The sequence below is a fragment of the Phycodurus eques genome, chromosome 19 (assembly GCF_024500275.1).
Source record: "Phycodurus eques isolate BA_2022a chromosome 19, UOR_Pequ_1.1, whole genome shotgun sequence".
Lineage (NCBI taxonomy): Eukaryota > Metazoa > Chordata > Actinopteri > Syngnathiformes > Syngnathidae > Phycodurus > Phycodurus eques.
In genome coordinates, this window is record NC_084543.1 from 16220310 (window position 1) to 16235593 (window position 15284).

The 15284-nt window shown below is 42.0% G+C and overlaps 1 protein-coding gene across 4 annotated transcripts in view; it reads right to left on the reverse strand.

Moving 5' to 3' along the window:
• The window catches only part of mbtd1 (mbt domain containing 1), a 192051-nt gene that overhangs the window by 94062 nt on the left and 82705 nt on the right, over positions 1–15284 (reverse strand). For all 4 annotated transcript variants that reach the window (XM_061705439.1, XM_061705436.1, XM_061705438.1 and 1 more), the window contains one exon: positions 9664–9898. In XM_061705439.1, coding sequence (XP_061561423.1) covers positions 9664–9898 — 235 coding nt within the window. The remainder of the gene's footprint in view (positions 1–9663; positions 9899–15284) is intronic.

The following is a 15284-nucleotide window of genomic DNA, read 5'->3' on the forward strand; positions in this document are numbered from 1 at the left end:
CAAAAAGTGGACCAATGAAGCAAAGATGGAACTTCAAAGCTGTTTAGACTGCACAGACTGGAGTGTCTTTGAAAATTCAGCTGGCAGCCTGGATGAATATACGGACACTGTCACATCCTATATCAGTTTCTGTGAAGAGGTTTGTGTACCAACAAAATCATTTCGGACATTCAACAACAACAAGCCGTGGTTCACTGCTAAACTTAAGCAGCTTCGCCAAGCTAAGGAAGATGCATATCAGAGCGGGGACAGGGCCCTGTATAATCGAGCTAGAAACCAGCTTACTAAAGAAATTAACATTGCAAAGAGGATCTATGCAGCAAAGTTGGAAAAACAGTTTAGCGCGAACGACTCGAAATCAGTCTGGCGTGCATTCCAATCGCTGACTAATTACAAGCGACGATCCCCCCAAGCTGAGAACAATAGCACACTAGCCAACGACTTGAATACCTTCTATTGCAGATTTGAAAAGGACAGTTTCACTCCACACACCCACCCGGCCGCACCCGCGACCACAACCACACCTCTGACTTCTGCGTTAACCATCCATGAACAGGATGTGAGACGCATCTTCAAACAACAGAAGATTAACAAAGCAACAGGACCGGACCATGTGTCCCCATCCTGCCTCAAAGTCTGCGCGGACCAGCTCGCTCCAGTCTTCACTCAGATCTTTAACAGATCTTTGGAAATGTGCGAAGTTCCATCCTGCTTCAAACGCTCCACCATCATTCCAGTCCCCAAGAAACCTGCAATCTCTAGTCTGAATGACTACAGGCCTGTCGCTTTGACATCTGTGGTCATGAAGTCCTTTGAACGTCTCGTGCTGGACCACCTCAAGAGTGTCACAGGTCCCCTGCTGGACCCCCTGCAGTTTGGCTACCAAGCGAACAGGTCTGCGGATGATGCAGTCAACATGGGACTGCACTTCATCCTAGAACACCTCGACAGTGCAGGGACCTACGCGAGGATCCTGTTCGTGGACTTCAGCTCAGCGTTCAACACCATCATCCCTGAACTCCTTTCAACCAAGCTTCTCCAGCTCAGCGTCTCACCTGCCATCTGCCAGTGGATTTACAGCTTTCTGACGGGCAGGACACAGCAGGTCAGGCTGGGGGAGGCCACCTCATCCACACGCAGCATCAGCACTGGGGCGCCCCAAGGTTGTGTCCTCTCTCCGCTGCTCTTCTCTCTCTACACGAACGACTGCACCTCAGCGAACCCGACTGTCAAGCTCCTGAAGTTTGCAGATGACACCACTGTCATCGGCCTCATCAAGGACGGTGACGAGTCTGCATATCGACAGGAAGCGGAGCGGCTGGAGCTGTGGTGCGGCCGACACAACCTGGAGCTGAACACGCTCAAGACTGTAGAGATGATTGTGGACTTCAGGAGGCATCCTTCGCCACAGCTGCCCCTCACGTTGTCCAGCTGCCTTGTGTCAACCGTCGAGACCTTCAAGTTCCTGGGAATTACAATCTCTCAGGACCTGAAGTGGGCGACCAACATCAACTCAGTCCTCAAAAAGGCCCAGCAGATGATTTGTACTTCCTGCGGCGTCTGAGAAAGCCACGGCCTGCCACCGGAGCTGCTGAGACAGTTCTACACAGCGGTCATCGAATCAGTCCTGTGTTCTTCCATCACAGTCTGGTTTGGTGCTGCTACAAAAAAGGACGAACTCCGACTGCAACGGACAATCAAAACTGCTGAAAGGATTGTCGGTACCCCCCTACCCACCATTGAGGACTTGCACGCTGCCAGAACTAAGACAAGGGTGTGCAAAATCCTCTCGGACCCTCCGCACCCCGGTCACCAGCTCTTTCAGCTCCTTCCCTCAGGTAGGTGCTACCGATCAATGCAAACTAGAACTAGTAGACATTTCAACAGCTTCTTCCCTCTTGTGATCAACTTCTTAAACTCCTAACCTATAATTCCATTACAATAACCTGGCAATTTTTTGACTTGAGTTCGTTGTCACATTTCTGTGGGGCCAATTATTTAATACTTGTGCACTCACTGTAGTTGTCTCGCCATGCTGCACTATTTGCATATACTGGCCACTCATGCCAGAGTAGCATCTGCTCCATTTGCACACTGATTGAGGAGTATCTGTAACATTTGCACAACCGACATTGTCCCAGATTATCGCACTACGTCACATTAAACCGCATACACTCCTTGAAGTCTCAGCGCCCTTTGCACAATGGTCATTGCACCGGACTATTGCAATATTAGTAATTTGAACTGCTCTAAGTGCTAGAGGACTCTGCATCTTTTTGCACAATTGTTTTTTGTCAATGTCTTTATGTCTCCAAAGTGTTCTGTAAATTGACTGTCTGTTGTACTAGAGCGGCTCCAACTACCGGAGACAAATTATTTGTGTGTTTTGGACATACTTGGCAAATAAAGATGATTCTGATTCTGAGATTTAAAGCCAGTCAAACTGTAGCTTACCACTATCATGGGAAAAGATTCCATTGTTCAGAGTGAAAAGGTTAGTGGTCTCAGAGTTAGAGGGTTTTCCTCACATAGCTTCGTTAACTTGCCACCTGCATACACCAGAGATTTCATCCAAATTAAACGCACTCACATTCCTACATCTGCAACGGCTAAGAGACGGAAACATCTGAAAGCTGTAGCACAGGAAATACCAGAGTTGTTAGATTGTGAAGTTGGGAGTCTTAATAGGCTATGACTGCAGTAGAGCATTAGCACCATGTCATGTCATTACAGGTGGTGATGAAGAGCCTTATGCCATTAAGACTGATTTAAGATGTAGCATTCTGGGCAGCTCACCAAAGATTGCCAAGTCAACAGAGTTGACAGGTCTTTGCCATCGTGTGTCGGTCAAAGACCTTTCGTCACTATCACCAGTTGCTGTTATTTGAGTACTCGAATTTGATTTTCAGGACACAAACTATGGGCAAAAGACCATATCAAAAGATGATATTCAGTTCATGCAAATCTTGAACCAAAAGCACAGCGGAAAGCAGATGGGCATCTGGAAATGCCACTTCCCTTTTAAACACACATCTACCAGAAAACAAGCGACTCGCTCTGGTGTGACTTAAGAACTTGAAAAGGAAACTGAAGAGAAATTCCAAAGTTAAGGAGGAGTATGTTAGATTCATGGCAGGTGTCATTGAGAGCGGTGAAGTAATGCGTTGAGATGTTTTATAGCCATCCGCGGAGCTGTAAGGGAGATCAGATCTGATCAAGGGACACATTTTGTAGGGGCCAAGAATGAACTCTCAAAAGCTTTGACAGAAGTAGACAAAGACAGAGTTGCTACCTACTTTGTAGAGAATCAGTGTTTGTCAACTTAGTTCTGAATGTTCCGGATGCCAGTCATATGGGAGGTGTATGGGAACGTCAGATTAGGAAAGGGAGAAGTATGATGACTTGGGTCCTATCCAAGATTTCTGGAAGATTGAATGATGTTTCCTTGAGAACGTTTTTCTATGAACCCATGTCAATAACAAACAGTCGCCCACTCACGACTGACAGCATCAGTGATCCCAAAGGTGAAGAGCCTCTTACACCAAACCATTTGCTCCAACGGTGGCAATGTCCACAACGTAATGTACGGGGAAGAGTGGTCAATGTCCGTAGAGATGATGATGGTCTTGTGTGAAAAGCCACCATACAAATGGGAAACAAGAAATTAGGGGAAAAGGGTCAAAGGCTCACTAATCCATCCATTCTTGAGCGTCCTATTCACAAACTTGTTGTGTTAGTGTAAAATAACACATAGTTGTGTTGAGATTTCCAAACATGATTAGTTTCAGTGTTCTTCTTACCAGTTATTGTGTATTGCTCTAGAAATTACTAGATTTATTCAAAATCAGAGGTGATCATAAATCAGTAATTTGGTGGGAGTGTAACTGTCAGAACGACACATTTCATTATGTATGTAAATTTGGTTTTGTTGTATAAAAACCTTTGTAAAGACATTTTATTGTGGTGGTGTACGGTCACATGACCCTGGTCGAGTTTGAAGCAGTGTGGAATTGTGGGTAAGAAGCGGGAAGACATTAAGGACAGATGTGGAAGCAGGAATGCATGGTATATACGGACAGAGAAATTTACACTGTGTTGAGGAGGTGTACACGGTAATTGTATCTTTGCTTATTTGTGTTTCATGCTTACAATATGGTTTGGGCATATAATGGACATTTCATGTGTTTTTAATTTATTGTACAGCGTGTTAGCATTAGCCTCATTTGGACTTCTGTTTTACCTGTAGTTTTCACAGTATCTCGTGATTTTGTTGTCATCGGTGGAGAAGGAGAAATAAATGAAAATCTGGACATCAGTACGAATTGTGGCCTTATTGCTGGACCGGTGTAGCTACAAACCTCAGCATTAATAATCTCCCTTTCATAGCCAAGATTGTTGAGAAAGTTATTTTTAACCAACTCAGCAATTTCTTGAACTTAAATGGACTTTTTGACAAATTTCAATCAGGGTTCCGAACTCATCACAGTACAGAATCTGCTCTTATCAATGTGCTAAATGATATAAGGTTGAATACTGACTCGGGAAAGGTGTCAATTCTGGTCTTGTTGGACCTCAGTACGGCTTTTGATACGGTAGATCATAATATACTGCTGAACAGGTTGGAAACGTGGGTAGGATTAAATGGAACAGTCCTTAAATGGTTCAGGTTCTACCTGGAGGAAAGGAGTTATTTTGTAAACATTGGAAGTGTTCAATCTAATCAAATGGTAATGACCTATGGGATCCCTCAAGGGTCAGTTCTTGGACCCCTCCTGTTCAGCCTGTATATGCTACCCTTAGGTCAAATTCTTCAGAACTTTAATTTTGACTATCATAGCTATGCAGATGACACACAGTTATATCTAGCAGTGTCTCCAGATGACTACAGTTCAATTAAGGTGTTGTGTCACTGTCTAAAACAGATAAATATCTGGATGAGCCAACATTTTCTTCAATTAAACTACAACAAAACTGAGATAATTGTTTTTGGCAAGAAAGAAAAGAGGATTGCTGTTAGTACCTGGAGTCACTCTCTTTAAAAACCAAAGACCAAGTCCGGAACATTGGTCTTCCGATAGATTCCGAATTGACTTTCAACAGTCATATCAAAACAATTACTAAAACTGGCTTCTACCATTTGAAGAACATATCCAGAGTGAAGCTTGCATGTGTCAAGCAGACCAGGAGAAACTCATCCAAGTTTTTATTTCACGTAGACTTGACTATAGTAATGGTCTTCTGACTGTACTCCAGAACAAAGAGGTCAGAACATATTACTCCAATTCTAAAGTCTTTACTTTACACTGGCTTACAGTCAGCTTTAGAATAGATTTTAAAGTTCTGCTACTAGTCAATAAATCACTAAACGGTTTAGCATGAAATGCTAATGGTATATAAACCCAGTAGGGCTCTGAGATCGACAGACTCAGGTCAAATAGTGGAGCACCGAGTCCAAAGCAAACATGGTGAAGCAGCATTTAGCTATTATGCTGCACACAAATGGATTAATTTGTCAACAGCAGTGACGTCAGCCCCAAGTGTGCATGTTTTTAAGTTAAGGTTAAAGACTTATTTTTTCCCCCCATGCTTTCTAGAGCATCTCCACTTTTAAATGATTTCTTGCAGTATACGCTGTTTTAATTGTATTTTTATTTTTTATTTTTTTCCCCTCTTTGTTCTAAATGTTTATAAGCAGTTTCTTTCTCTGTTTTTAAATAATTTTAATCATGTAAAGCACATTGAGTTACCTTGTGTATGAAATGCGTTATATACCGTATTTTCCGGACGATAAGCCGCTATTTTTTTCCCGTGGTCTGGACCCTGCGGCCTATGCAACAATGCGACTAAATTATAGATAATATATAAATTATTAAAACATGACCGTTTCCCATAATGCCCTAGGGTTTGGGCATGCGCAGATGCCTCCAGCGTGTAGAAGACGACGACGCTAGTTTTTGGCGCACTCAACACAAAATGCAGCACGACACGGACGAACACAAAATAGTTTTTATTTTTCATGGCCTCATCATGGAAAGTACAAGAAGAAAAGAGCAGTGTGAAAGAATCTACGATCAACAACGGATTTCAAAAAGGTTGGACTGCTACGTGAGGAGAAATGCACAACTCCAGCGGTAACTGTGTCTCGAGATGAAAATTACATTGGGAGCGACACCGGCAGAGAGACTGAAATGTTGTGTGACAGAGATGTCCTGAGGCTCTTCAACTCCGACACTGAAGACGACGACTTCAGTTGTTTCAGTGAACAGGAGGAAGATTAATAAAAACAATGACTTTTCTGTTATGTTTGAGCCGTTTTACTGCCGTGTTACAGGCACTGTTTGGAAACAATTAAGTTATGTAAATAAACTGACAAAATCTTTGTGTAAATATATAATTTCACAACGTATATATCCCCGGCATATAGTGTGGTGCGGCTAATATATGTAAAAAAATATATATATAATTCTACAAATTTAGTGGACGCGGCTTGTATTCCGATGTGCTCTATTGTCCGGAAAATACAGTAAATAAATTTGCTTTGCTTAAAGAATATTACTAATCATAATTGATGAGAAAAATTAGGAGAGGATCACCACTGACATTTATTGCACGTAAATATATAAATGGACCGGAAGTCATGGGTGCGCATTATACATGGGAAGAAGGGTTCTCCTGATTTTTGGAATCAATTTTGGGGGTGCGCATTATACTTGAGCACACGGACGGGGCCCTCTAAACTGCACGCGTGCGTAATTGCGCACTGCTGATACGGTCTCCGCGCACAGAAAATCTACGCTGCGAACAAAAAAAACATCCAACCTGAATTGAAAATAAAATAATATCATTCTGTGCTATTTTTCAATGTGAGTCAGTGAGTGACCGATTACTGGCTGCTCCAGCCAATGATGCGATTCACATACATATTTTTACAGCTAATCGTCATTGACAGGTGTCGTTATGTGCCGCCACAGGTGTTTTAGCTAGCAAAGCGGCGTGGCCGATGTGGAGGAAAGACATGCTAATGATGTTAAGTGCTGCTTATGTCGACCCTTTTTAATAATGACAAAACGAACGGGAAGTGGCACATCCCCTCACCAAGTCAAAGTAAAAAGGAAATGTGATTCTTTTAAGATAGAATGGTTGTCGGAGTATGTGCAAATCGAAGAAAAAACTGAAAAAAAAAAAAAACTTTTTTTCTTTTTTCAACCGAGAAAGGTCTGCTTTGCAAAACATGTTGCAAAGCCAAAATAGCGAGCAATTATCGGAGGGAAAAGTGTGGACAGAATGGAACCTGGACTACCTCAAGCGTCAGATACAGCACAAGTCATTTGAAAGTGAATGGAGTTGTAAAATGGGAATGGGGATCGGTGCATTGTTGGGGGAGAGCGCCAAAGACCGAGAGAAGAGGAACGAGCTGTCACTCGTAACGAAATCCAACACCGAGCAAGTTAATGTGCTCATCGACAATATTCTACTAGCCATCAACATGAATGCCTTTATGCTGTCGGTTCAACAAATTCACAATCACGTCAAAGTACGTGAGTATACCAGAAAGCTGGCTAAGCAAAAAATTATGCCTTTGAGTTTGTGAATTAAATTAATCAAATCGGGCAAAATGAGACGATGTGTAAAGTCAAAAATGCACCTTGTCACACCCTGATCGTAGCTGAGAGCACAGACTTAACACAAAACGCACAAAATGCTTGTCCTATATATTAAATACAGGGAGGAAAATAACATCAACCATAAAACTGTGTGGAGCATCATCCAGCTGGCAGCATGCACCGCTCAGGACATTGTGCAGGCAAAAACTCAGTTCTATACCTAGCATGAATTAGACATGTAGAAAATGGTGATGCTGACCTCCGATGGTGCATCAGTAATGCTAGGAAAGCACAACGGAGTTGCAGCTTGAAGCGACAAATACCACAACTAACTGAACAACACTGTATGGCCCATAGAGAGGACTTGGGCATTGATGATGCGTGGAAAGATGTACCGGTGTATTCCACTGTAAGAAGGGAAAATTGGAAGACCTAGCATTATATTATATATATATATATATATATATATATATATATATACATATATAAAAATACATACACGAAAAGGGACGTAGAACATTGTGTGTTGGATATATATAACATATATACACACATATATATATCCAACACACGATGTTCTACGTCCCTTTTCGTATGTCTATTTTTCTTCTTTTTACCATTATTAGTGTCATTTTCTTTTCTTTAGTTAGACCCCCTCTATGTGTTTGCCTCTAGGTCCCTTGTAGATTAAATATTCTGTACAATTCCACTCTTGGTTTTATTTTGTGTCTGTTCTGAGTTTAAGTAACCCTCTGTCATGTAGAACTCAAAATGTCATAAAATGTAGCAACCTTCAGATTACGAGACTGATAAAAAGGTTTTTCGTCAATTTCCCTAAATCTTAACCTTTACTCGATAAAATAGTTAGATTATAACGATTAAAGCGTAAATCGGACGAACCCGGAAGTAAATGCAGGCGTTTACCTTCATTCGTATCTTTTCCCAAATTAATTACATTTTTATTCAACCATATATACGCTACACAAGGAACTACACTGTGCTGGAAGAATACTCCAACAGAGAATCCAGCAATAACAGAGATCCAGTGGTAAATTATTGTTACAAAAAGCTGACCGATTCAAAGTTCAAGGTTACTTTCACTGTTCTGGGAGATGTTTTGGGCGAGCTGGTACACCTGTGTCTTTCTTTTCAAAGATGAAACTTGTGATGAAAGGATACTGCTCTGCAAGAGCAAAGATTGAGAACCTGTGTTTCCAATAATTGACAGAGGAAACGGATGTTAAGTGGAGTGACCATGTCAAAGAGGTAATTAGGGCCTCATCAGCTGATGGCAGAAATACCAGTGAGATTACTTGTTTTAATCGTAAAATCTATTATGATGTTGCGCACAGTGGTCCGAGGGACCGCTCAGGGAGTTCATGTGTTTGCTCAGACACATGAAAAATTAGAGGGAACATTGCTTGAGAGCATATTATGCACGAGAAATTACAGTAAGCAGCTTTGTGATGGAATAAAAAAATGCTGAGTGCTCTGCAGTAGTCCACTGACACCACTGAGAATACTCAGCTGATAGTGTTTATGAGGTATTATGAGTCAAAAAAGGAGTTTGTTAGTACTAGATGTCAAAACAGAAATTACATTTTATTTTAGTTTGTATTTTTGTTATTATTTTGAATGAAAAGGACATTTAGTTTTTAATACTGCAGTATAATTACATGCAGCCTGACCAACCTCAATAAATGGAACTTTGACTCATTGAAAAAAATATTTTTATCAATTTAATATTTGTACTTAAGTACCCCTCTCCGAGACAGACTGGTGACATTTAATGTGTGCAGAAGATAGCATCAAAAGTTTGATCATAATTTTGAGGATTTATCGTAAAAAGGAGGGATTGTAAGGGCCAATTCATCGCTACTTGCAGCTTTATTATTATACCGTGCAAAATATACCGTGAAAAAACATTTTCACTGGCATTTTATAGTTTAGCTATTTTACACCTGTCTGTCCTCTTGTCTCTGCCATCAATAAGGCATTGCTCTCTTATTCTGATTCAATCATTTAAAAAACATCGATCATACTGGTCTCATAAACCCACCAGATCTTTTAAAGCGGTGTCCAATGCTGCGTGACCATCCAATATTATGAATGAGAGGGCTGTACATATGACACCAGAAGTCATCTGATCCATCCTGGCTCTCTTCATAGACCAGCCTGAGGCGACCTCCAATCACTTGCTCCACCAAGGCCACTCGTGTCCGGCACAGATAGTTTTTATCCACCACCTCTACTCGCATCAGCTTCTTAAAGGGGTACTGTGTGTTTTCATGAACCTAAAATGAAAAAGTATAAAAATGAGGCACAAATGAAACAGTTTACACATTTACTGGTCTTGTGGTAATTAAAATATCCACAAACAGTGGAACCTCGATTTATACTCGCCAGGTGGCAAATGCCAGTAAAGTTACCGTTTGGCGTGTACATCTCGGAGGATCAATCGCCACATGGCTTGTAAATGTTTGTACTATATTATTCATGTATTTCAGTGTTCATTTTGGTGGATTTCTCCTTTGTTCCTCTGCTGTCTGGATTGTATATGAACGATGCGCATGAACACACGCATACATGCATAACGTAAAAAGACGCACAAATGGCAGAGAGGCTCAATAAGTTGCGGAAACGTGGAGCTTTTCAGTAGGAGGTGAGGGCTCGTCCCTCACGGCCGTCCACAGCATTTCCACACCACCCTGCTGAAGAAGACCGAGGCCGCGCCAAAAGAAGCAAATGCGCATTCGTTGTGCACAAATATCTCCCGTGATCCAACTCTCGCGGGACGTGAGTCTGAACTAGTCATCGAAGGACACGACATCTCGCACACGCTGTGATATGGACCAAACAGAGCCAATGTTTCCATATTCAAATTAGGGAAGATGAGCGATCCAATCGGGGAGTATGACCCCACTGAGGCTGTAATCCTGTGGCATAAGGACAGTGTCAGGAGCAAGAGAACAAACTTTATGGACTGTGTGAAAGCCAGTGGCGTCGTTAAGCATATTTTAGGGTGGTTTCAGCCCCACTAAAATGTTGTTAAGCCCCACTAATTCTTCCTTTCCTTTGCAAGCCTATCTCCTGCATCCTACTCTCTGACACCAACTTCCATCATCCATCCATCCATCCATTTTTTTAGCCACTTCTCCTCACTAGGGTCTCAGGCGTGCTGGAGCCTATCCCAGCTATCATCGGGCAGGAGGCGGGGTACACCCTGAACTGGTTGGCAGCCAATCGCAGGGCACATACAAACAAACACCTATTCGCACTCACATTCACACCTACGGGCAATTTAGAGTCTCTAGGAATTAAACCATACTCTTGCTTGCAAATACTCTAACTTCCAATACTCTTTCCCATAACTTCATTATGAGGCTCATCAACTTTATTCCTCTATAGTTCCCACAGCTATGCACATCAACCTTGTTCTTAAAAAAGATTACCTGCACACCTTTCCTCCATTCCTCAGGCATCAAGAAGTAACTGTAGTCTAATTACATTCCCGCGGTAAGTAACGAATTATTTTGCACGTTACCCAAAATGGCGAAATCACTGCATGTAAGCGGCAAGGCCGAAAACCAACATTGAATGCCCGTGACCTTCGATCCCTCAGGCGGCACTGCATCAAAAAACAAAGTTCTTGTAAAACTTGTATTCCCTGACTTGTAGACGTCCACGTTCATCAAAGAGTTTTTTGAATGTCCGTCATGTTTCCTCCTCAATCGTTTTTGCTTACTACAAACCCAAAATGTTTCCATAATTTTTATTTAAGCTTTGCGGGTCGTTCGCGTTTGTTTTGCACCGTGCTCCTTCCATGTACTGCGCATGTGCATCTTCCATGAGCCCCTGCACAAGGGATCATGGGAGATCTAGTTTCATTACTCAGAGCAGCCCACTCAATAGCGGCACAAAAAAACTACAGTTTGTTACTCCAATCATCCCCTGCGACGTCAGCGACAGGAAAACTTGAGTAATGCATAGTGTCTTTTTTTTTAATTTGTGTAAAAAAAAAAACAGAGTTATATATAGTCTGCCGTGCATAAATCCAATGTATTACTTCACAGTATCGCTACAATGGATTCATTGCCTTTTAAAACGATTTAAATCGATACATTTATGTCCAGAAGGCTTGCTGAGCAGATATCGATCCAGTTGGATCGTAGGAATATAAATCGATACATCGATAAAACGAATAAATCATTACACCACGACTATTTTCCAAATATGTGTGGACTTGCACACAGTTCCCACCCTCTGGAAGAACTCAACTATAATACATGTTTCTAAAAAATCCTGTCCCAAGGAATATAATGATTTTCGTCCCGTTGCATTAACATCTAATGTAATGAAATGTTTTGAGGGAATCATGGTGTCATCACTCAGGATGGAAGTTGACTCATTCCTAGATCAATTTCAGTTTGCAAATAAGCAGGAGCGTGGCACATATGACTCAGTCACTCAAAAGGTTATGCTTGGTTACTGTTTGCAGATTTTAGCTCTGCCTTTAACTCATTCACTGCCAGCTTTCCCAGTTAACATGGTTATTTGACTTCTAAAGCCGTCAATGGCAGTGAATGTGTTTTAATACGCTACTGCCATATTTGTTGATTAAGAAAATATGAATGTCCCATTATTCAAAACTGTTTATCTTCTCTAACAAATTGTACACAGCTTGTCAGTTAATAATGCCCTCTCTATGTCTAGGACAATTAGCACAGGTGCCCCCACCCACAGGGCTGTCAGCTCCTCTGTACTCTTCAAATTATATACAAAAAAATTGTACGAGTCCACCCTAATAATTACATCATCCAATTCTCAGACGGCATCGCTATTCTTGGCTTACTGCAAAGAGACAGTAGCCCAGTTGCACATGACTCTGAAATAGTGGAATTTGTTCAGTGGTGTGACGGAAACTACCTTGTGTTAAATGTGAAGAAAACTGGAGATGAGTTCCTCCTCAAAGCAGGGAGATGATTTGAGACCAGTGATTATTCACAACGAACCCATCACTCAGGTCTGCACTTATAAATATCTGGGAGTACACATTGGACCAAATATACAGTCTCTGCTCTAGACTGCAACAGAGACTATACTTTTTGCAGAGACTGAGGGTCTCTGGTGTAGAACACAAGTTCATACTGCTGTTTTATCATGCCGTGTTTGAAAGTATAATTTAGATTGGGAAATTCAGGTATGGTATGGTATGGAAATTTCGATGTACATCTGATGGCACAGATTGGCTGTCTGGTGTTACATGCAATGAAAATTAAGAAATGTTAAAGATAACTCAGATGAGCAGTCTACACACGCAGACAAAATTGTTGGTAGATACCCCTCTGTTAATGAAAGAAAAACCCACAGTGGTCATAGAAATGACTTGAATCTTACAAAAGTAATAAAAAATTAAAACATAATGAAAATTAAACAATGAAAATCAGACATTGCTTTTGAATTGCGGTTACAGTGGTCATAGAAATGACTTGAATCTTACAAAAGTATTAAAAATTAAACTTAAAATCAGACATTGCTTTTGAATTGCGGTTCAAAATAATTATTTTAAAAACAAACATGAAACAGGCCTGGACAAAAATTATGCTCCACCTAGAAAAGACTGAAAAAAATCTGACTAATGTTCAAACAAGGTGTGTCATCGAATAAGCATCACAGGTGTCTTCAAAGTCGTAATCAGTCAGTCGGTCTATTTAAAGTAATTGCTGTGCTGTTCGGTGACAATGTGTACCACAGTAGACATGGACCAGAGGAAACGGAGGAGAAAGGTGTCTCAGCAGATTATAGATAAAATTACAGACAAGCACGTTAAAGGCTATAAGACCATCCCCAAGCTTGATGTTCTTGTAACTACAGTTGCACATAATCAAGACCTGAATTAAGCGTTCTCGCATCGCAGTTTGCAAGTCAAAATTAGCATTTTGCGCCTCAACAAACAAAACTGTGAATCAGTTTTACCGCGTAGACGGTCACAAAGACAGAAGCACGCAGAAATGTATGTGGCACAACACGCTTATGTCACTGATGCGTGGACGTGGAAGTGAAGCTATTCGGTTGAGGAGCGGGAACATAACAGTTGCAAAATGCAATGCTGAATTGAGAAGAGAAAAAAAAAAGACTGGCGAAAGTTTGGTAGCATGTCATAGTGAAACGCAAGGCGCGCAACCGTTAATCGTAACAAGGACCTTTCTGTCCGCCGAGTATGACGGTGTGTCGCGGGAACTGAGAGACAAAAGTAAAATTAACATAGCGCAAATCAGTCATCGTAACGTTAGTCTACTTTAATAACATAACATTAGCCGTGCGGGCTGCGGAGTGCCATTTTTAAATATGAGTACCGCCAAATGTATGGCTTTGTTCATTACCATGGCAAGGAGAGTATAATGCAACCAAAGCGGTACATACAGGGTGCTTTTTCCTCAGTGTAGTAACTGTGTGACATATGGCCAATCTGATGATCTGTAAGTGGCAAACCTTTTGAGTCAAGTACGTGAAAAATATGGCAAATGTGGCCAGAAAGGAATAAGAGTAATACGGATCATCATTACATACCCAAATAAATGAGGGTGTTGGTGCAGCGAGATGAAAGAAATATTTGTTATCTCTCAAGGTTTCTTCATTTTAGTTTGAACAAACTGAAGACTTCCGAAACTTGTAGTTGTACAAATAATATTTATCTTATTCCTAGTGAGCTGGTCTAAGATCATAAATCCATAGTCATGAATTTGATGATCATTCCATTTCACTCTACTGTTGAGATTGTTGAGGCAGCCGATCGGAGCTGTGGTCGTAAGGTGGTCGGTGCCTGTCGTGGCGGAAAACCCCAAACCGATGCAGTCGAGCTGAAGGAGGAGTCCGATCAGGCCTTTTTGGCAGCAGCTGATGGTTACCAGCTGGCCAAGCGGAATGCAGCTCGCTGAGGCAAAAACCCAAAGCGTGGGAGGAGTTCGGTGAGGCCATGGAAAACGACTTCCGGACGGCTTAGAGGAAATTCTAGTCAACCATTCGATGTCTCAGGAGGGGGAAGCAGTGAACCATCAACACCGTGTGTAGTGGAGATGGGGTGCTGCTGACCTCAACTCGGGACGTTGTCAGTCGGTGGGCCAAATGCTTGCAAGACCGCTTAATTCTACCAACACCTTCCAAGGAGGAAGCAGAGTCTGGGGACTTTGAGGCGGGTTACCCGATCTCTGTGGTTGATGTCACTGAGGTTGTTAAAAAGCTCCCCGGTGGCAAGACCCGACGGGTGGATGAGATCCGTGTCATCGAATGATGACACCTGAAGACTCTGGATGTTATAAGGCTGTCCTGGTGACACGCCTCTACAACATCGCGTTGACATCAGGGACAGGGCCTCTGGATTGGCAGACCGTGGTGGTTTTCATCTTGGCCGTGGAACAGTGGACCAGCTCTACACCCTCGACCCCCTGATACGGGCTGTTCAGTCACCATACGACCGGTGTCAGAATTTGGTATGCATTGCCAGCAGTAAGTCGTATACATTTCCAGTAAGGGTTGGAGTAAGGCTGCCCTTTGTCACAGATTCTGTTCATTACCTTCGTTGACAGAATTTCTATGCGCAGCCAAGGCGCTGAGAGGGTCCGGTTTGGCTACATCAGTATTGCGTCTCAGCTTTTTGCAGATGATGTGGTTCTGATGGCT